Source organism: Apteryx mantelli, chromosome 16 (genome assembly GCF_036417845.1).
Source record: "Apteryx mantelli isolate bAptMan1 chromosome 16, bAptMan1.hap1, whole genome shotgun sequence".
NCBI lineage: Eukaryota > Metazoa > Chordata > Aves > Apterygiformes > Apterygidae > Apteryx > Apteryx mantelli.
Window position 1 is genome coordinate 15,302,174 of NC_089993.1, and position 22,222 is coordinate 15,324,395.

At 40.2% G+C, this 22,222-nt stretch overlaps 2 protein-coding genes across 6 annotated transcripts in view; both read right to left on the bottom strand.

The window, feature by feature from the left end:
- C16H7orf50 (chromosome 16 C7orf50 homolog) overlaps nt 1–13,040 on the bottom strand; it is a 135,628-nt gene extending 122,588 nt beyond the window's left edge. The window contains exons 1-2 of one of the 5 annotated variants that reach the window (XM_067306187.1): nt 13,008–13,040; nt 11,047–11,176 (exon numbers count right to left, since the gene is read on the bottom strand). In XM_067306187.1, coding sequence (XP_067162288.1) covers nt 11,047–11,175 — 129 coding nt within the window. In that variant the 5' untranslated portion in view covers nt 11,176; nt 13,008–13,040. Of the gene's footprint in view, nt 1–11,046; nt 11,188–12,088; nt 12,284–12,838; nt 12,901–13,007 lie in introns of those variants that run through there. The other 4 variants (XM_067306186.1, XM_067306185.1, XM_067306188.1 and 1 more) reach the window with 4 other exon arrangements.
- Nucleotides 13,041–15,598: 2,558 nt separating this feature from the next.
- ZFAND2A (zinc finger AN1-type containing 2A) lies at nt 15,599–18,806 on the bottom strand. The gene is made up of 6 exons (XM_013950979.2): nt 18,693–18,806; nt 18,031–18,125; nt 17,233–17,364; nt 16,858–17,009; nt 16,153–16,272; nt 15,599–15,755 (listed from the first exon to the last, which is right to left on the bottom strand). Exons 1-6 carry the CDS (start codon nt 18,745–18,747, stop codon nt 15,746–15,748), a joined length of 564 nt encoding a protein of 187 aa, XP_013806433.1. The 5' UTR covers nt 18,748–18,806; the 3' UTR covers nt 15,599–15,745.
- Nucleotides 18,807–22,222: the final 3,416 nt, after the last annotated feature.

Genomic DNA, 22,222 nt, shown 5'->3' on the forward strand with positions numbered 1-22,222 from the left:
TGCAAGAAAAGTCATCCCCCCACTTCTGCTCCATACAAAATTAGAAGATTAACGTTTGGAATAGTCAATCCATCAATTCCAAAAGAGAACATGCACTATAAAATAAATATAACAAAGTAAAATCAGAATTCTTAAAACATTTTCCTTCAGTTTGTTTCTACCAAATGAAAAAGATACAGGCTCAACTTAAATTCCCCTAGTGTAAGCTGACATATATATTATTAACTGGAAACAGCTTATCTGGCATATAAAATCCATTCTACTAAACTTGCAAATAGGCAAGCTTAAAATTTTGTGATTTTTTTTTTTTTTAAGAAGAAAAAACTTTTAAAGTTTCAGGTTAAGTATCTACCACTTAGACAAAATTCAGTGACTGTGTAATGCAGGCTCTAATCTTTTTTTCAGCCATCACATTAGGTTAGAGACTAACAAATCGTTTTTCCATGCAGGGATTTTGCTATAGTTTATCAGCTCTTTATTGAGATTGCAAAAGAGAAAAGGTTGTCTGGAAAATTTTGAATGGTTAGGATTGTAACATGGGGAATGTGTTACAAAGTGGTTTACACTAAGAAAAAGCATGCTGAGTTCAACCCTGGCTATGATTTAATTCCATTTGAACTTGTTTCTATGTAAGTAGAAAAATAAATGAGTATATGAAGAAAACAGGTTTGAATTTTAATAGTTATTCACAAAGGTGACACAATGAATTGGTTTGATTTTGAATGAAAACAACAAAGACAAGCGTTTGATTTTAATTTGGGGAGCAAGGGTTTGAGGAGAGGGGTTTGGAATTTATAACAATATTTATCATATAACTAGGGACAGCTTCCTTCTTTGATGTTTTAGATATTCTCAAAGTAGCCTGAAGTCTTAATCAGGGCTAAATCACCGAGATTTTTCACAGGAAGAAAAATGAGACAAGGGAGACTATCCTTCCCCTCAACTCCAAAAGTCTTACCTGGCCCATTCAGGACATCGGACACATATTTAGGATTTTTGTCAGAGCAACGCATGGGGCCAAATTTATTGTTGTGAATTATATCTTTGCAGTAGAAGGTCACCCTCATATTACCAATTACATCTACAGCAGCTCACCACTACACAGTTAGACCTACCAATTCTTTGTTCAAAGACTATTTACTTCAAGAAACAATTATTTTTACATTTCTATTTAATAACTGTCACCAATAAACTGTTTCCACTTGGGATTTTGCTTTATCTTTTTTATTTTGAACCTGCAACAACAGATGACAGTGAACGTGTCATTTTTAAGACATATATACAAACTATCTTGTCTGTATACTCTTAGGTCTGCAGTTAGGGAGATACACTACAATACATGCTCTGTACTGTATTCTGAAGACAAACACAACAGATTTGAAAATTTGAACACTCTCCATTTATATTTATAATTTAGATGCCCTTTCCTCAGTGGTATTGTCCAAACTATTTATTCCACATTGACATACAGTACACTAAACTTTTAGCCTTTGGCTTTTGGCTTCCTTTTAGACTTCCATTCCATCATATGGAAGTATGACACAGCCAGAAGTTAAGAATAAACAGCTGCATACTGACCCAGCCACCCAAGATGACAACAAAAAAGCAATGCCTTCTCAGGACCTAAGATAGGGCAGCATCAGCTCATTACTTTCTACTCAGTTTCTTATAAGCTATTTCAGTTACTTTACATACATCCAGTGAATTACACTACAGCAGCTTTAAAGATCATTGTCTGACTCTCACTGTGCAATATATTTGTTTAGAATAGCCATTGAAGGATGTCAGCAAAGTCGCTCAACTCCAGTGATAAAACCATATCCTAGTTTCCAATCTGTTTTTTCAAATTGTTCAGTCTTCTACAAGTATACACAGTAGTTTTTTTAAGTTCTAAACTTAGAAAGCTACTGAATTATTCATTATCAAAAAAAAAACTTTTTAAAATATACTTACTCTAAACATTTAATGCAGCAGAAGCTTTTCCAAAGCAACAACTCACTTCCCCAGCAAGCAAAATTATTGAAAAGGTTTAAAACCTTTTCAAATTGCATAGAATATGCTTTCTGGAAGGACTTCAGAAAAACTGTGTGGAAAAAAGACATACTAGAGAAACAGGAACGTTATTGGAGTATTGTTAAATTATCCTTGGAGACTGGAGTTAAGGCTATTCTGACAGAAAGAGCACAATGGTAAAATTGCCTAATAGTGGTGGAGATAGATTTGTTTTCTGCCTCAGCAGCAAAAACATTTCCTTTCCTGGGTGTTCTCTCAATAGAAACAGTAATATAATGTCAAATAAGATTTTCTTCTTTCCATTCTCCCTCCATTCAGAATTATAAAAGGGAAATAGCCTTTACCTGACTATAGAAAGCTTATAACTCTTGTGTTCCAGTGCTTAGTTACAAGTGAAGTGCACACAGTAATTTGAGAGAGAAACAAAGGAAAATGCTCACTCAAGTGCTAGTTATGATGTTTCAAACAGCCATCTCTTGATTGAGTAGCAAGACAGAGATAATGAATAATAATGCCTATGGGAACTGAATTTATAAATTTTCTTAGCTTTCAAACACATAAAGTCAGAAGGATTACTTCTGATATCATTAAAAGCTTAATTATGGTTTTGGTACAGGCTTTGATAGTAAACAGATCATACTCTTAGAACAGTGAAAAACGTGACATGTTATTTTCTTATTCTAATGTAAAGATGACTGATGATGCATGACGCCGTTGAAGTTGTTATGCAATCAGAAGTGCAAGCTTGCTGGCTGAGGAGCTGTTAAAGTTAACATCAAATTACACAGGACCTAAATGCATGCTCAGCCCACAAGGGGTGCATGAGGATCCATGGAAAACTCTCCCTGTTCCCTGCTGGATTTCTGTTCTTCTCGACTCTCAGTGCTATAGACCTTTTGGCTCTTGGCCAGAAGATTTTATTACGTGACCTATAGGATCAGGGCAGTTGGCTACTCCTAGTCTAAGCCCAAACTAGACCATGACTTAATCTAGACAAATCTTTGTAAAAAAGATCATATGTCCAATGAAACATGCTAAACAGTTTTACCACAAACAAAACAAAACAAGTTTATTAAAATAAAGCCTTTAGAAAATCATGAAGCTACAAGCTTATATCCAAAACAGCTAGAGGTGCAGGCATACACATAGCCATGAAAGATAGAGCTTTCATAATGAAATAGGAAAACCTTGCCTATTTCAAAGGTAACCAGAAAACAGAACCAGTCAACAACGTACAAAAAAGCTCCAGAGTCGACCCCAAGTTATGAAAAGGCCATGATTGATTTCAATGAGCTTTGTATTACAGTTCAGTATAGCAGTTCTGTAATTACCTAGTTATATTACATGTGGGTAAATACGAATAACTCCTATTTATTATTTGGTACATAAAAATGTAGACTTAGGATAGAATGCCAGTTATTAAAAGCACATATTTTTCACCCACATGCTTAAGACCTTATTTTCACTTTTATATAACCCCTGCTCCTTTTTAAGTGACCCAGATCTAACTTTTTGGTACATTCTCTAAGCAGTTTTGACATGTTTCAAACTGTACACTGTAGAAGCAGAGTCCTGTCCTCCCTCTATGTGTCTGCTGTTTGCAAAAGCCTAGTTCACAGATGCAAATTACTAAGATAATGCTGAGAAATTTAATAAAACATTGGACAATGTTCTTCCGTTTGATGTCCTAGAGAACTCTCATGGAATTCAATTAGAAATAGGTAAATGCATTCAAAGATGGAGCCTGGTTCTTTAAGTAAGAGGCTCCCCCGTCAACTATCCTAATGCTCATACCCTATAGCCTCACTGTTTGAGGCAGCTTCTAAGAGTCCTAAGACTAACTTTCTGTTCTAATTACCTGTTGGATGTAACAGGCAAACATTTTATAAGTAGGAATTCATTTGGCTTTGATCTAATGTCTAAGAGCTGTTTTATCTACTCCATAACTTGTTCATTAATATAGATGTTAAATATACACTAATCTTTCACATGGTTCACAATATTGCATCTAAACACAAAAGCTAGTTTGGAGGAGGAAAATTCAAGTGAGAAAATTCTAGTTTCTTAAACATATTACAGAACAGCCATGGTCCCCCTCTTACCTGCTCCAAAATGGTTTTTTGTTTTAAAGATAATTCCATCAATGCACAATAGTTCATACTTTAAAAAAATCCTTATGCTAGACTTCCATATCATTAAAAAAAGCAGTGGCATTCTGTCAGGGACACAGAAAACTGCTTCTTTTTAGAATTAACATACTTTAAATATTCAAATCCATGCCATTTTAGTCTTTCCAACAAATTAACATTAACAAAGTTGTATCAAGAGCAATAAATAGGAAGTAACAAATCCACAAGACTCAGGCTTGCACTAGTATGTTATACTGTATACACCTCCTAGTCTCAAACCCTATCAAGAGTAATCTTCTTTCCTCATTTCTTTGTTCTTTATCATATACCAGAACGTAACACACTTAACCTTTCAAGTTTGCAACTTAATTTCTTGCCAAGTGGAAGGTGCTTTGAGAATTCCAGCATGTAATGGGAATTTTTTTTCCTGAACTTGTACTTTTAAGTTTTGTGCCTAATTTTCCATATTAAAAAATTTGGGCCTTTTTCAGCAATTTTCATTTATGATACAACTCTCTATTGTGAATTAAAAGATATTAGTATACTACTAAAAAACCGCATAACTAACAAAGAATAGAGTCTTCTCATTTGACTGCAGGAGGGTGACAAGCAGTCAAGCAGACCTAGCCTCTGCTCCTTACTTCAGCAACAGCTCGGTAACTTCAGCTCACCAATTGGAATCCTGTGTTAAGTTTCAGTTTGGTGAAAATGTTTGTAACTAAGTCACGAAAGCAAGAATTTATATTGTAAACCAAAAAGAACACTCAAGAAAAGTTCTCACCACTAAGTAAAGAATGGGAACTGAGAGGAAATGCTGAGTATGAAGAAAAGAAAAGAATTTCCTCTCTTTATAGCAAAGAAGGGACTGTTGTGCTTCACCAAACTCCCCATCACTTCAATATCCTGGTGATAGTAATAAAAGAAAGGAATTAAATTTAAATGTATACAGATTAAGGCAAATATCCAGAATTAGCATGAAACTTTTGCTGGTTAATATGTAATGAAGAATGTGCAATTCCTTTAAACAAAAGTAAGAAATACACCATATATTGTTTATACCAAACACAGTTGGGGATGTGAGCCTTTCGCCTGGGAAAACCATCTTCAAAGTAGCAACTGTTTTCCCAGCTGTGAATGCTCTTTCCTGGGAAATTTATTCCTACCATTACAAAAATAATTTTCAAAGGAATGTGAAATTATTCAGCCTAATCTATGCATATCCGTATTTCAGATGCTATTTTGTACCTTCTTAGACATTCTGTTTACAAAAGGCCTAGTATTATCTATAAACATTATATGGTGTCATAATGAAATGTACCAGTTTTAAAAAATAAATAAATGTACAGTTAATTTAGTAAAATAATTTAAAGCAACTCTATAGATATTCTGAGGAAAAAGTGTTAGCAGGAAACAAACATCTCGGTCCCATAAGCAGCTGCCCTCAAAGCTTTTTATTTACTTTTTCCTAATTTGAAAAATATTGCTGAGATATTAACAAAGGAGAAAAACCAAGTAAGATCCCACACATTAAGTCGTAAGTGCTAAATGAATTTACAGCCTGCATACCATATCTTTGTAATTTTTTTTCCAACTATCAGGAGACCATCTTGTAGAGAGGCAATCAGAAGCCAGTGGGTACCAGCAAACTTGTCTCTTGGTGCGAGTGGAAAAAAATACAAATAGAACAAGGCTGAACATTCAATTGAAAGGTAACCCTAAGAAAAGAGAAGTAGACTCAACACTTCAACTACAAACTGACCAAAACAAGCAGACTAGCAATATCCATACTGACATTTACCTTCACCATTTTCAGAAATAGCTATCATTCCACCTTTATTTTCAGAAATAGCTATCATTCCACCTTTATCACCAAAAGAGAGATTTGTTTACTGGAGATATCCATTCCAACAAAATGTTGTTCTTAACTGCTGATGTACCTTTAGATCAAAATGGAATGGAGGGGAAAACTGTGTCATCTCTTCATAAGAAAGGCAAAATTCAATTTGCATGTTAGAGATACAAACAAAATGGTCAAAAAGCAGTACAAGGTCAGATTCTTATCTTAGGAGGCCTAAGCTAAATAAAAGGAACTTTTCAGTAATTTATTTTCCTTTTTTCAGCATATAAGACTGGTTTTCTATATAATTTTTAAGCAAAAATTATTAATAACAGGCATGACACTAAAGCATATAACATCGCATTAAGACAGTAATGCGAAAGTAAACAAATGCAGGAAAAGTTGATAGCAGAGTTGCAATGCAAGTGCTTTCTGAAAAGTTTTTGTATATAAATAAAGATACAGCTACATATTGGCAGTCTGAAATCAGAACACCCTGCAACAATACAGTTGAAGTTGTAACTTGATAGCATTTTTCAGGAAGGGAAAAGAAAAAAGTTATTTTGATGGTTACGAGATAAGCCTTTTATTAATTAAAGAAATTAAATTAATGGAAAAATAAAAGAATAATAAGTTTGTCTGCAAATCATCTACAACTCATTTTTCACAGCACACTTTGGTATGAATTAGTGAGTTGTCAAAGAAATAAATACACCTCCAGATCACAGCTTTATGGTATCTGCTTAATAGGTTTTGTAGCATTGTCTGGTTTGCATCCATTAAATGTTCAAATTACTATCCCAGTTACCTGATTACAAGCAGCATTTTAGATACTATCAAAGTAGCATTCTTAGCAATTCCACCAAGCTTGTGCCAAAATGTTTATCTCCACAGCTTAAACAACATAATTTCATGAGGTTTTCCACCACTACAATCAAAACAATGATTTTAAAGAATCATTTTCTGTGGCTTGCTTTGCTGTAGTACTAGTTTAATAACTCTTCATTGGCCTTTGCAATAACCCCCAAAATGCTGAACAGAAGAATGCTTTCCCTACTAATTTTGCCATTTTCCATTTAGTAAACAGATCTTACTGTTTGGGCACCTGCACACTAGCCCTCTGATTAAAGAAACACTATGAGCTACTTGTTTATTTGCCATTGTTTGTACTATTTGTATGGAATCTCAAAAATTAAATTCCTTTCCCACTGATTTTGCCTTTATCTCGGGAAAATGTTGATTCCTCCTCCTTCAATCATTTGCAATGCTGAAAATAATGACTAGGAGCATACAAGAATACTCCTATTGACTGCATGACCATTACCTAAAATAATATAGTGTCCCTTCAACCACGCATAAGATTTGGGTTTATTGATTTCTATTCTTTGATTGGTTTATTTATTATTGATTGCCTCTTACTCAATTTTACTTGAGGTTACAGTGTTTGCTAGACTAAATTGGGAAGGAATGGTAAATAAATATTGTTTTCTATGGGTTATGAATTTTGAGTCTGTCTTGCCTAAAAGTTGTTCAGCTCTGGAAGAATTTCTCACTGTTTGGGAGGAAGTCTGCAGCTCTGCAAACAACACTGGAGAAACAGGATCTACCCTGAAATTACAAGGTTCAGAGATCCTTTGATACAGTAAGGTCATTCTCAACAGAACTCAAAAAACCTTCATAAACAACGCAACCAAAACTTGTTGTTCCCTACAGACATGTTGTACATGTCAGTACTGCTCTTTTTATAAGCTGTGTGGCACTGGGGCAGCTAAAAATTTAAAGGATGAAGAAATCCATAAACAGAAGAAAGACTTGGGTAACTGCAAACAAGCACTTCTAACGCTTCTGTTATTTCAAGATTATTCTTTAGCAATACTGTAAATATTCTTTTCAGAGAACAGAAATAAAATCAGCTTGCTGAGACAAGGTCCATCCAAAAGTTTTAATTTTAAGAAGCCACTATTTAACTTAGGACCACCAGTCTAGATTGCGCATTTTAAATTTCTTTTCCTTATGCCCCTATTATGTGACAATTTAAAGAATGATCTCCAAGTATAACAAGGTTTAAAATATAAGTATGTTGACAAACTACAGAATCATAAAAAAGTAAAACTAATATCCAGACATTTTAAAAATCAATGTTAAAAACATATGGGTTTATTGCCAAGTAGCTAAATAAAACAGCAACGTTATGAAAATCTGTCAGAAGAAAACACACAAGGTTCAATAAAGATTAAAAACTTGTATCATTCAGCTCCACTACAGAAATGTCATTTAGAGCTGTGTGGTTCTAAGATCACTCATGAAAACATTTATATTGGACCTAAATTGCTCATTGCTATTTAATGTAAACAGAAGAAAGTGAGGAGATGAAAAATCAATAAAACATCAAGATTACTCTGAAAGGTCAAGTTGTTCCAAGGAAACATGCTTTAGTCTTAGGCTGCTGAGAATTTTTCAAACAAATTTCATGAAAGAATGATCAATGTAACACTAAATCCAGTCACTTAAGACACATTTTTACCTTGCCCTCCTGCAGCTCTACAACAAAATCAATTAGAGATTTACATTTTTCACTTTAGAGACTAAAAGTGCTCTACTAAAATAGAAAAAAAAGTAAATCACAGGTAAGTACAGCAACTTAATGAACTCATGAAACCTCTCCCCCACCAAAAGAAACATATTATATATCTGAAGTTCAGTGTTCTAGAGCTATCTTTTGGCTTATTTCCATCACATACAAGATTCTTCAGAAGAAACTGGGTCCTATTCATTCTTACTTCAAGAATGCCAAAAAAATTAGTTTTGTTGAATTCAGTTACTGTATTAAAAGGCAATCATAGCTCATCAGGAGCCAGTCAGCATGCTTCAGGCATTTCTGTAGATAAAAATATCAAAATTTATCAAAATTCCAGCTTATTTTAAAGTAACAGAAGAAAAATTAAATTTAAAGAAAATAAGGTTCCAAAATAAACACTCTCAGCAGTTGTCCAAATCTTTTGTTCCACATTTCTTCTCTGGAACTACTCAAACTAACTGAGCACATCACGCTGCAGCATCAGCGCTGCTTCTAGACTTCCTGTACAAACCCTCATGCAAAGCAGTTTTATCTTGTTTTCTACTACAATTTCCATGCTGACAAGGTTTGATGACCAAAAGCATTTTAAAGTATAACTGCCATTGTGACTAAACCGAGTATTTCACATAAAGCTGGGAGTACACATGCTGAGTAATAACCACAAACTGGCAAAGACCTGATACAGTCAATAACTATTTCTGAAGTAAAATTGATTAAGATCTGCCTAGCATTTTTCACTCTCAACAACCATTTCAAACAAAGAAAAAAATGTGGTCTACTAACTTACTCTTTTCTACTATCAACAGTTACAGTTTATAAAGCTGATGCCAAAAAATGCCTTGTCATAGACCTTATATGGTATTTCATAAAAGTAGCAGTACACACGTGTTTAGGCACCAAATGACACCAACTCCTACAGTTCTAAGGACTGTTGTGCCTAGTGATGTTCCATAATAGCATTAAGGATTCTGCTTTCCATTTAGTATTTGCCGTTTCTTCCACTCTTACAGTCTGTGAGATCAACAAAAACTAATTTTTGTGTTCTTGTGAGCTTATTGCAAGACATCAAACAGTTCAAAAAGTCCCTGCTTTCTAGGGATTTGAATTTGAGGTTTTTCACTTCTACAAGAAATGCTACACGTTGTCACAGCAATAAAATTTTAGTTTTGACATTTCAATTTCACACATTTTTTTCTTGGAAAATTATTTTTCTGAAATTATATTCCTGTGTACCTACAGTCTATAATACACACCTTACAAAGAAAGAAGGAAAAACATGCCCCTTATTCAGCTATAAATACCAGATTTTTCTATTTTTGCTTTGATACAGATGGAGATGGACTCTTTCCTTACTTTACCTAGGAACATTTCTGCTAACTTCAAAACTGCAAGAATTTCCAGAATTTGTAGACCTTTGAATAGCTACTACCAATAGCTTTTCTTCTATTACACTTCACAAACTCTAAAGGTAGTAGTTAGAGATATTTATACACGCGTGCGAATGAACTCTCAGAAAACTATTCTTGCCAAATGAGCTTTAATAAAATCTAACAGTGAAATAAGAAATACTAGTTTTTAGTTTTATGATCTCCACTGGGCTGTACCTCTCATGATGAATGAAAGCAACAAGTAGCATTCAAACCTATTTTATGTTAGGCCAGGAAACATACGAGTGTTTTGCAGGACCATGCCTAATATCACCTCAAGAATTCCTAAGGAAAAAACCTTTGCTTTTCCTTCTCCACTTCGCTACAGTGCCAAACCACTTCATATTTCTTTGGTCCACCTTCTACATTAACCATTCAGAACAGCAGAATTGATATGCCCTGTTTATATATCATTTCCACCAGAATAAACTTACAGAGTTTTTTCTTTTTCCTTAAAAAGGTACACCAGTAAGCTAGCAGAAACATTTCAGTGAAATAGCTAAAGGACAGGGAATGGAAAGAAAGGAAATGAAGTCTTCATTTAAACAGCATCTCCATATTGCTAATTTCATTTCCATAAAATTAACCCATAAAGTGTTCGATACTACAAAGAGACTGCTGACACCTTCTGGCCATTTGACATTCTTTCCAAAATCAAAGGGCTTTTTATGGAAAAATCTTTCATATTTTTCCAACCACTCAGGATCACATGAAGGTTTAAGCTACGCCTATATTGCCATATGACAGTTGCTTAAAGCCATTTGGTTCCCCTTTCACCCACATGCTCTCACCCATCCTCTGTCTTTCACACAAGCATTCAACACAGAGAGCATGCACTCTGGTTGCTGCAATCATATTCAAAATCAGACATACCTTGAGCTCTTGGCTTAATTTACCTTCTCCTTTTAACTTTCACTCTAGGTATATCACATTCAAGAAATCATTGCAACTAAATCATAGGATACATTCAGATTCAGTACTGAACCTCTAAACCTGTCACAGCACAGGTAACAATATATCTATATTTTATTGAACTAAACAGTCAAAACTGGGAGAACCTACCTCCAGATTTTGTTTCTTTTTCTTCAGTTCAGTTTCAGGTTCTAGCTGTGCCTCTTGGGCCACATGTCGCTTTAGCTTTTTTCTTTTTTCCTTCTTCATTTCTCTGTTTTCCATATTCTTTTTCGCCATTCTAAAATAGAACTATTATGCAATTAGAAACTACCAAGAACCTCTTTTTGATCTTAAATGTCACAGCCTCAGAGACAGGCAAACCCTATGTTGTAATTAAACTAGTACAAGAACTGTTTCTGACTACTTAATTTTGAAAATATTTGCTTGCACTGAATTGCAAACTGTTTTGGAGAATTTTCAGCTTAGGAATACGTTATAGTAAAGCTACTCTATAACTAGAATATCATTCTCCCGTAGAAGACTCAAGGCCTAGCTTATTCTCATCTCTCAGTTCCCATCACAGAAAACACTTCACTGACCCTCATCGCAGTAATGACCCATAAATGATGCTGTGCTGTCTGTAGATTATCATGCATCACATTTACCTGTTTGGTCAGTTGTTAACATAGAGTCAATCAAAATTACACCAATCAGATCCGCCTCTTCTCAAAATACTTTAACAAAACTTTAATATACATGTGTGTGCATACACACATACCCACAAGCAAACAGTAAATCTACTTTACTACTAAACTGATAGTTTTAAACAGTCAGTTCTGTTTATACTACAAGTTTTTCTTTTTCATACAGAGTATTGTGAAAAAACTATGCTTAAAGAGTTACGTCTCAGCAATTTTGTCTTTCATTTTACATAGACATAAGGGGGGAGGTGAACAGGAGGAACTGCAAGAAACCCTCATTTTGAAGTCAGCTAGGGACAGGTCTAGTTGTAAATGCATGCTAGGCTGTAGCTGAATACTATTTCTCTGATAGCAGATCAGACTCAAGGAGTTTTCAACAGCCCCTCAACACAAATGACTTTCTCTATAGCAGCAGAAATCCAACAGTTAGCTCAGACACAGAAATTTAGTTTAAAACATAGCACGAAAGATGAAGTAATCATTAAATGCAGTTTGGTAGACACTCTTACAGATGGCTGGATCAGCACGACCGATGGGCAGAACCTCCTGTGCCAACTGGCAGAGTAACAGGGAACAAGTCTAGGACACCTTTGCTGCAACAGTATCTGAACTAGAGACATTTCTGCTAAGCCATGCCCTGCACACCTGGTGTTACCAGGCACTGAGCAGGGAAATACCACTTCACCCAGCAGGCACCACTTGGGAAATGCCTAGTTGCTGGGTTCCCTACAGAAGACCAATAGTTTTGTGTTCTCTTTTATTCAGCAATATATTCAAGGATAATGATTAGTAAGCTTATAAATTTTTTTTAATAAGGTGTCCTCACAAGAAGCCACCGCAGTATCTTTAACAGGAAAAGCGACATTATTGTTTCCGTTTTCGACATTATCCACGAGCTACTCTGCAATGATGCAAGCAAAGCAAGAGCCCCCCCGCTCCCACCAACTCGTGCTCCTTTCGGCACCGTCCCTCTCGCACGGGTCTGCTACCGACGGCCGTCGCGGAGGGGGGCTCGCAGCTGCGGGAGCACAGGAGGGGAGCAGCAACACCGGAACGACCCCCGAGGGCACGCCGCTCCCCCCAGGCCGCCGCGGCGGGGCTGCCCCCCGAGCAGGCCCACCGGCGCATGGAGACCCGCTCCCCGCCGCCCCGCGGCCGTTGGGCCCCTAACGGTCGCGGTGGGGGGAGGGGCAGAGTGCCGACCGCGCCGGGGCGCCCCGCGGGGACCCCCCCCCTCCTCGCCCCCGCCCCGCACGCACCTCTCAGACCCGCCTCCTCGGCACATTTAACTGAACCCCACGCTTGGCGCCGCAGCCCGCCCCCTCCCTCCCATTGGCTCGAGGGAGCCAGCGGCGGAGCCCGGTTGGCGCTCGTCATGCCAATCCCCGCAATGGCCAATAGGAAGCCGCACTTGACTGGCGCGCTCACCGGGAGTTGCGCGTGCTGAGGACGGCCCGGCCGGCTTCTGGAGACAACCCTGACGTCACCTTTGCGCGCCGAGACCTCCCCTGTGGAAGACGCCCCGCCCCCCAGGTGCGCCTGGGGCCACAGAGCTTGCCCCGCCCCGCCGTTGCCTAGGTGATCCCGCCGCGCTGGGGATCCGCCCGGGCCCTGACAGGGATCATCCAGCGTCTGACAGGGATCCGCCCGGGCCCTGACAGGAATCACCCAGGGTCTGACAGGGATCAACCCAAGACCTAACAGGGACCATCCAGGGCCTGACTGGGATCCACCCATCAGCCGGTGGTGCTGCTGGCCGCAGCAGGCACCAGAAGCATGTGCCGTCCCCTGGGGCCACACCAGCTGCCATCGCAGTGACCGTCAGCTCTCCAGAAAATGCTGTTACTCATTTTAGCCAGCGGATTGTGAAGGTCCAGTGCCTGAAACAGCAATATCTGCTGTCTTGATCAGGCCTGAGGGGATGCACTAGCAGCAGGCAGATGCTGTGGTTTGAGTCGATGAGAAAACATCTCCTAGGATGGGGTTTCCAGGAAAATTATCAGTTTCCATATTTTCATTTTCTATAAATATTCACTACACACACAAACATTTCCACAACCCTTCCCCTTAGCAATTTTAAGGGCGAGAATATTTACAGAAAACAAACATGTAGATAAAGCATTTTTTTCATGACAACGTAATACAGAGTTTTCTGGGTTCCATTTGCTCTGAAACCAGTAGCAGCAAGTTGTAGTGGCAGATGTTGGCGGCAACAACTCCCAGTATCATTATCGTTTCCAGAATTTGTAGACCTTTGAATAGCTACTACCAATAACTTTTCTTCTATTACACTTCACAAACTCTAAAGGTAGTAGTTAGAGATATTTATACATCATTGTAATTTAAGCTTCTGTTCAACTGTGAATAAGGAAAGCAGTTTTCTATGTTTAGACATCCAAGAATGATGATTGTTTTATTACACATCCTATTGTGACATCCTGTGGTGAAACACAGTATTACAGATATGATCAGATTTAGACTGTATGGCTGCATAAAATGAAACTACATGGAATTAGCAGTAGCACCTTGTACCTCCCAATCTCACATGTCCCTTTTGTCCAGCTATGGCCTTCTATATAGCTAGAAAAGAGCTCTTCATCAATGCAGGAATAACCAGTCAGCTGCTGAGAACAGCTTTAATCATCCTCCAAAAACTTATCACAAGATAAGAAGAAATCACACTGGGCCAAAGCTGAATGGAGGATGGTGTACATTTTTTGTTCTTTGGTGGCCATAACTTACAACATTATGTCCACCCTTTCTGATAAAAGGCCTAAGAGTCAAAGCACTGACCACTTGCGCGCTATTCCTGTGAACAATCACAAATCCACATTTCCTCTTTGGGCAGCATTTGTATTCTAAGGATTAAGACTCTTCAAGAAAAAAACAAGCAGCACACAAAAACCTTTCCACAACAGTAGCAGACTTCAAGGTAGTTATAAAGCATATACATTAACAGCAGTTATGCCTGCATCTCATATAATACCAAATATTTTTTCCCCGATAAAAGGGCTATCACTTAAAGAACATAGCAGAGAATACTATGCAAACTGCTGTTTCTCCCACCTCAGCAGAATTGGGTTGGGAAACTCAGCTGCAGGTGATTCAAGGGATTGCAATTACCCTTCAGTCAGTTCAAAGCCAACACTCCAGCCTACCAGCCCCAGTGCGCACAGAAGAATGGTTCCAATGACACATGAAATTGAGGTCTTGACCCCTTGACATCATCAGCAAGCCTTGGCATTTTTCCTCACAATTAGTTGGGTGAAAGGTCTACTTAGATCCCAGGTGGGGAATTAGCATTGTTCATTAACACCACACTTCCATTTCATCAAGCTACAGCTTTCAGCCCCCAAGCTAAGCAGCTGCATGCTCATGCAGTTTTAAAGAGCTGATAAAGATAACAGATATGCTACATCTATTATGTCTTCACTTGCTTGAAGAAGCTTTTGGGGAAGACAGGGAAAGTAACCTAGATATAGTGCTGTATTTCAGGCTCATTGTCATTGATTGCAACAAAAAGGGTTAACAGCTACTTTTTCTGGCTTCCTTTTTGCCCAAACTGCAGAACTCCCAAATCTAGATCTCTACTTAGGGGGCAATAAAGTATGAAGAATTATGCTCTGCATGCCTCTATAAGCACTATTATTCAGTGAATTGCTTAGGGAGGACCTAAGGAAAACTAGGTATGGATTTATAAATCAAGTAGTCCAAATGACATCCAGAAACCAAGAGGCAGCTTACATAAAACAGGCTTCAGCTTGATGCAAGTTGTTTGTCAAGTAGAATGCAGTGATGTGTGCCAGTTCATTTCCAAAAGGATTGAGAATTGACAGTAAGCTTGTATTTCAGACTTTCATCTTAAGAGACTTAGTTCAGACTTGGCACAACCTAAGCAAAGCTGGCTGTGTTTCATCCTACTTTTAGTCTTCTTCCACAATCCTCCCCCAGTTTCCTCCACTAGGTTTTTTTGTAGTATTATAGTTCTTATTCCAAGTATAGGAACAAGCAGAGTTGGCTTGAAAAAAAAACCACCAGCCTTTATTGAATGCATGAAACATAAGATACAAAAAAGTAACTTAACCCTTATTTCCATAGAAAAGATAGGAGAACTTTAGACAAAATTAGAAGTAGACAAAGTTTTGATCCAGGTGTGTGAACAGCCTCTATCTGCATCTGAAAGACATAAGAATGCATTGCAAGAGTTAAACTACTGTTAGTCACAAGGACATACACCTTTGCAGGGAAGGGCTTGGGCCATTTAAGTCAGATGCTTGCCATTCTTTCTCCACACTATGATGAAATACTGTTTTTCTACAGCTTGACCAGGCCTCATTCTGAGGTGGGGAGACCAGTCTACTGTTACAATAAAGAATTCAATGTCCTAATGCTTGTGTCTATATAGCCATTTTAATTGCTACAGTACAGAGAGGGAAGATAAACTTGTGCTGTAAGATCTCCTCCACTGCATTCCAACTGATCAAAGGTCAACTACCAACTCTAGAGCAGATACAGATACACAAGTATAACAGTGGCACTCATAAGTGCATTGACACAAGACTTTTAAAGTCACCTTTGGCTTTTCTCATCCTTCAGCTTATTCCTGTAGTGCTGAAGACGCCCATTAGAGGGCATTCCAATTGCTCCTGTTGATTTGAAGGCAGTTTCAGAGGCTCTCATCAGAGCTGCATATCTACAAAGAAATACAACCAGGCTCAGCACCTCTTAAGCACACTGCCAGTAGTCTCAGTTTTCCATCCAGTTTAGTTATCTGTCACACAAGTCTTACAATCCTATTGCACAGAGCAAGGAAGGTACATCCACCCACAAGAGAAAGATTTTTATTAAAGTTTAAACTTTGCTTGGCAAAGAACAGATTAGCATCATGTTCTTGGTTTAGCACTTCTGGTCAAAACTTCAGAATTCTAGTATTTAGATCCAGACCCCAAAGGGTACTTTGAGTTGGACAGTGCTTATCCTCAGTCTGAGGCATCCACCCTTCTGTGAGAGTCAGGCTGTCAAATTAGGTAAGTTTAGAAGAGCTTTGGGAAGGTTTTACAAGAAGCTTTTATCTTAGCTCACAGATTTTTCAGAAACTAGGCCCAAAGTACTCCAGTAAAATAGTCACCATTTCTTCTTCCTACACTTTCTCAGCATTCTGATGAAATACCATCCTGTAGTTGAGAGGATTCCTTATTTGCCAGAGCTCCCCACCCACCACTGTTACTAGCTCTGAAATTTAAGCTAGAGCTAAGCAAACTGGCTAAGCACAGCTTACCCAGCCTTGGAGATAGGGCGGCAACTCCCTTTACAGTCATGATCCAGAGGATGCCGATGTTTTATACAAAAGTTTCCATTGCACTCTTCACAGACTACCTTTATCAGCTCTTTCCTTTTGCAGCCAGGCTTTAAGCACTTGTTTGTGAAGATCTAAACAGAGGACATTAAGTTGGCAATGCTTGCTGGCTTTCTGCAGTCAGCTTCCCAATTAATGACCAAGCTGAGGTCTGAATGCTCAACTGTCTTTAGAATTAAGAGGAAAACAGAGCCAGCTCTACTTTGCTCTTAACAGCAGAATGTGCAGAAGCAGTGAAGGCCCCAACTCCACAAGGGATAGGCAGGCAGTTCAGATCCCAAAAGAAAGTTTCCTCACCCTCTGTTTTTGCTCAGCTGGATTATATTTGCAGTTCTTATCCATGTGGGCTCCAACCACAGCATCTGGTATTTCCCCTTTTTGTACTGGGATAGGCATATTACAGAGTGGACACACTGGAACCTGCACATTCTGAGAACACACAACACTTCAGAAGCCTGACCCAATTTTTTTCTAGCCATCACACATGGGAGCAGGAAAAAGGAAAGTGCATTCACAAGTGTTTTGCATTCTAGTCACTAACTACTCAACTCCTCTCAGCATATGCAGAGTTCACTACAACAGGTGTCTTTCATAAAGCAAGCTGCAAATCTTCATCAAGTGCCTTGCCAAATACAGTTGTTTACTGAATATTCAGTAACTTAACTTTAGATACAGTTTTAAGCTCCCTGGAATTAGAGTCTTTGAACACTTCAAAGCCCAAGTATGGGCCAGAGAACAGTGTTTAGCCCCATTTATTCCACTATTAATTTCTTCTCTAGTTTAGCATTTGCTGGCCTTCAACTTTAAGAACATGGGCTAGAGAAAGTTTTAGACCACACACTACACTACTGAACATATACAGCATTCTTCTTTGGGAAAAGACAGCATAAATGAAAGAAACTAGAATCTAACTGTACTGAACTCAAAAAGAGTATGCTTCTCTACATTTGAAGTTCAGCTGTATCATTAAATTGCATCTTGTAGTTCTCCCATCTACTTCTATCAGAAACCAAAGCTCAAGTTTCAAAGCAGCCTTTATACATGATTTAACAATTCTATAGTGTCAATTATTGTCAGTCATGTATAAGAACTTACTTTTTTGTAGGCAGACCTACACTTGTGGTCATCATATCGGATATGATCTTTACAGAAAACTTCCCCACATGCATCACATTTCAAAGGAAGGAAGTCTGGGGGAAAACAGAGGAAAAATAGATTCTCATGGTGCAAAGTAAAACAGCTCACAGTAGAGTACTTGCAAAGAAAACCCCACAAATAAGTTCTAAAACAATTCATTTTTGTCTAGTCACAATCAAGTTATTTTTAATGAAAGTATGCTCATTCCTCATGGATATTAAGAACAAAAAACAGGTAAAGAGTTTTTCTTCCTTTTCATCCATAGTGGAGAAACATTAGACTACTAACAAGCTACAAGTATCCCAATAGTTCCTAAAACACAAAGTTTTAGTGAGGTATTAGTCAGAAGCTACAAGCATAAGCCCAAATCCAAATTCATTTTTTTAAAGACAGGTTTTTTAATAGCATATCAGAACAGTTCTATAGGCTCAGCTATAACCGGACTTATTTAAGAGGAATTATAAAAAAAAGCATCAATATCTGCTACTAACCAGAGTACCTCAGGCACAACCCAGCTTGTCAGAAAGACCCGGGAGTGCAGGATTTGGACCCCGCAGCCAGACCCCGGGGGGCCGGAGCCCCCAACCACCACCCGGCCCGACCCCGACGTGACCGCTTACCCCAGCGCCGGCAGGCGGGCTCCGAGCAGGGCCCGCCCAGGTCCGGCAGCTCCATGGCAGGCGGCCGCGCTCAAGACCAGCCCCCGACGACCGACCCCAGAGCCGCTGCCCCCAACCCAGCCCGGCTCCGCACCCCCCGCGCCGCCGCAGCTTTTATGCGCCCCCGGCGCTGACTCACCCTCCGGCTCACCTGCGTGCTGAGTCACGCTCCCGCCCGCGCCGGCCGCCGCGGATGACGCTCCAGATGACGTCACGGCGGGACGAGCCAATGGCGCCCCCCGCCCTCCGTCGCCCTCTGTTGAGCCCGGCCAGGCACGCGGCCAATGGGCGGCCAGGGGCCGTGCTGAGTCATGTGGGGGGCGGGGCCGTGACGGTGCAGGTCTGAAGGGGGGGGGACATGGAGGTGAGGATGAGGGTGAGGATACACAAACGCATAGTAGTGAGGTGGGGGGGGAACGGGGCTGAGGAGGAGGAAGGGGGATAGGGCTGAGGGAGAGCATGGGAATGTGGCATGGGGAAAGGCAGGAGCTGGGGACAGGGATGAGGATGCCCATGGGGAAAGGGGGTGAGGATGAAGACAGAGGCCTCTCCTGCTTCCCCAGGGATAACTTCCATGTGACACAAGCAAGCTGCGGCTGTTAGTACCCAGTTGTACTGGGTCACGAGCCCCAGTGGCCCCTCGTGGAAGACGACCACCTCGGACAAGGCCGCATGGCAGAGTGCCCCGAAAAGGCCGTGTGGGATGTGTTTGCTCCAGGGGACGCTGGAGTGTCTCAGCCCTTTGGCTTTTGCAATTTCATTCCTAGGTAATCTTTTCTCATCGCAGCTTAGACTGTTGCACCATCCCTCTAGATTGTAATGCTTAATCTGTGCTGCTTCAAAACTTTAAAATAAATCCATTAGCTCAGCTGGTTTGGGGGGGGGGGTGTTCTGTCACAGCAGACTGAGATTTTGGCCCAGCTGCAGGATTTCAGCATGTGCTAACTGATTTGAGCAGACAAGCATCAGCTGCAACTGTGGTTTTGCACAAGTCAATTAAATTAAAAGTTTCTTGATTGAACTCTGTTTTTAAATGCTTATCTCACTTTAATGGAAGCTGATCTGAGAGTTACAACAGGCAACCAAAGACCAAGGTGTAATTTAGAAATGTTGATCTTTTCACCACCCTTTGAATGGATATAATAATATTTGCCTTGTGCAAAGGAGGTGAGGACTATTTGTTTAACGACATTAGTTATTAGATTGAGAATGACAAAATGTTGCTCTGGCTCGTCTCTCTGTGCACGTACCTGACTTCCTCGCGTGGTACATGGCTTGGGTGAGCAGTGGAGCTGTGAGATGGAAGTGGAGCTTCAGGAAGCCATGTGGTGGCCTGGACGGAAAGGCCAATTTGTGCTGTCAACGTGTGAGAATGACACGTGCCAGTTATCCATCTCCCATATCACGCCAACATGTAGCACTCGCATGCCCCATGTTGCAGACTGACACTGAAAGCGAAGCCTTGCTGTATTACATGATACTTTGTTATCAGACCCTCTTCCCAGGCCTTCCTATATATACTATTTTTCCCACCTGGACCCATAAAATTATTGAAGATCCTCATTTAAGCCCTTTCTCCAAAGAACAATTGTGATGATGGAAAATTGCAGTTTGCCGCAGTTTCTTAGTTTGTGAAGGGCAAACTCTGATTTCTTCTTCTTCTCTGTGGTGCTTGCAGCACAGCATCTCCTTGGATGGCAGTGCCCCATATATGCTGGAGCACCTACAACCCACCCTGGGGACACCTGCCAGGTGTGGCATAGCCGCATGAGCAGACACCAGCTCACGTCTGGGAGCAGTGCAAAATGCAGTGCTGTGCCCAGTGGGCTGAGTCCTGCCCTGCTGCTGGACGCGTCTGTGCAGCATTGGAGACCTAGGAGACCAATATGAGAAGAGACTTTCTGGGTCATTAAATCCAAGCCCCTGTTAGACAAATAACTACAACATGTAATCCCCTTCATAAACAAACCAAGCCTTATACTAAAAGCAGTTTACTCCCACCAAATGGCTATCCCACAGCCTTGTTACTCTCATGACTAGAAGACATCTTCAGATTTCCAGTTTAAAAGTATCCCTGGCCATCTGTTCTCAAGAAAGCATTGTTCTTGACTTTAAATAGCTTCTTTTCTCCTCATTGTGTTTGGATAGCTAGTAATTGAAAGAACCTGGCTGGCACTGGTTTGCATTTGTAAGCTAGAGAGAGCTGTTGTTGCCTGGCTGTGTCCTGGAAGAGTTCTGCAGTGACAGATGTTTCCATCAGACATCGTGCACTGCCGTTCTGCTGATCCAGTCAGATGTGGCAGCCACGGGCGATCGTCATCACGTAGGAGGTGGAGGTTCTCTGGGTAATCTGGGTTGATCCCAAGGGGCACTGTGAATGTTGGGACTGACCCTTGCAATGTGTCACATCACCAGGGATGCAGCGTGAAGAGCTGTGTGGGGTGCTGTGGTCTGGGTTGCTGGGGAGGCAGCAGCTGTATGTCGTGTGAGCCCAACAGAGCTTGTAAGAGCCAACATGGACAGCATGAGATGTTTCCATACTGCATGCTTGGAAGCCACATGCAACTGTGGTCTTGTCATTTACTGTTGGGTTGCTTCTTGCTGGGACAGGAAGCTTATGTTTGTTCCCTCCTAGGACAGGGAGTGGGCTGTGTGGGCAGTGGGTCATGGCTTCCCTGCTCCTTGCCAGCAGGACCTGTCTCTCGGGTTGAGTTTGGTGCAAACACTGATAGCCCTCCAAGTCCTGGGGGTGCTTTAGCAGTTGCTGCTGCTTTTAGCACACAGACCTGTCCGGTACTTGACAATACAGTAGTACAGTGTCTCCCATCAGGTTCATTTGACTAATGGCACATGATTAAAAGGATTTCCCTTGACTGAGCTGAGCCAGCTACCTAGTGTGTGCTGTGGGTGGACTGTCAGAGCATTACATTCTCACCCATTTTGCTTGTTCTTCTGACCTGGCTGGTTATGCCAGTTGGAGGGGGGAGGAGAGTTAAAAAGAAATAGCAAATAGCAAAAAATATCCAAATATAAACAATAATAGGAAGCCCAGTCAGTCAAGACCTTATCTCTATTATACATTTATACATTAGCTACATGATACTGTTTATACAATACTCAAGAACTTGGGAAAGTACAAAGAAAATCACATGCCTTACTGAGCTTGCAGTCCAATTTGTCTCGTATGGAGCACCTACCCAGGAGCAAGAGGATTGGGCCCCCAGTAATCTCCCAGAACATGCTTGCCGAAAAGTGAAGGGGCAAACGATGCAAGGAGGAAGAGGCTAGCATCTTTGTTGGCTAGTTGGCTTCTGTTGCTCTGCAGGCGGGAGGGCGGCTGAGAAAGGGATAGTGGTTTGTGGTAGGGAAGGGAGGAGTTAGTATACGGATAACAATGGAAATGGTTATGCACAGATTAGCTACTCTTAAGGAAGACTATAAATCCCAAGTCTAGAAACCCGTATAGTACAGGCAGCCGTCTTAATAGAAAC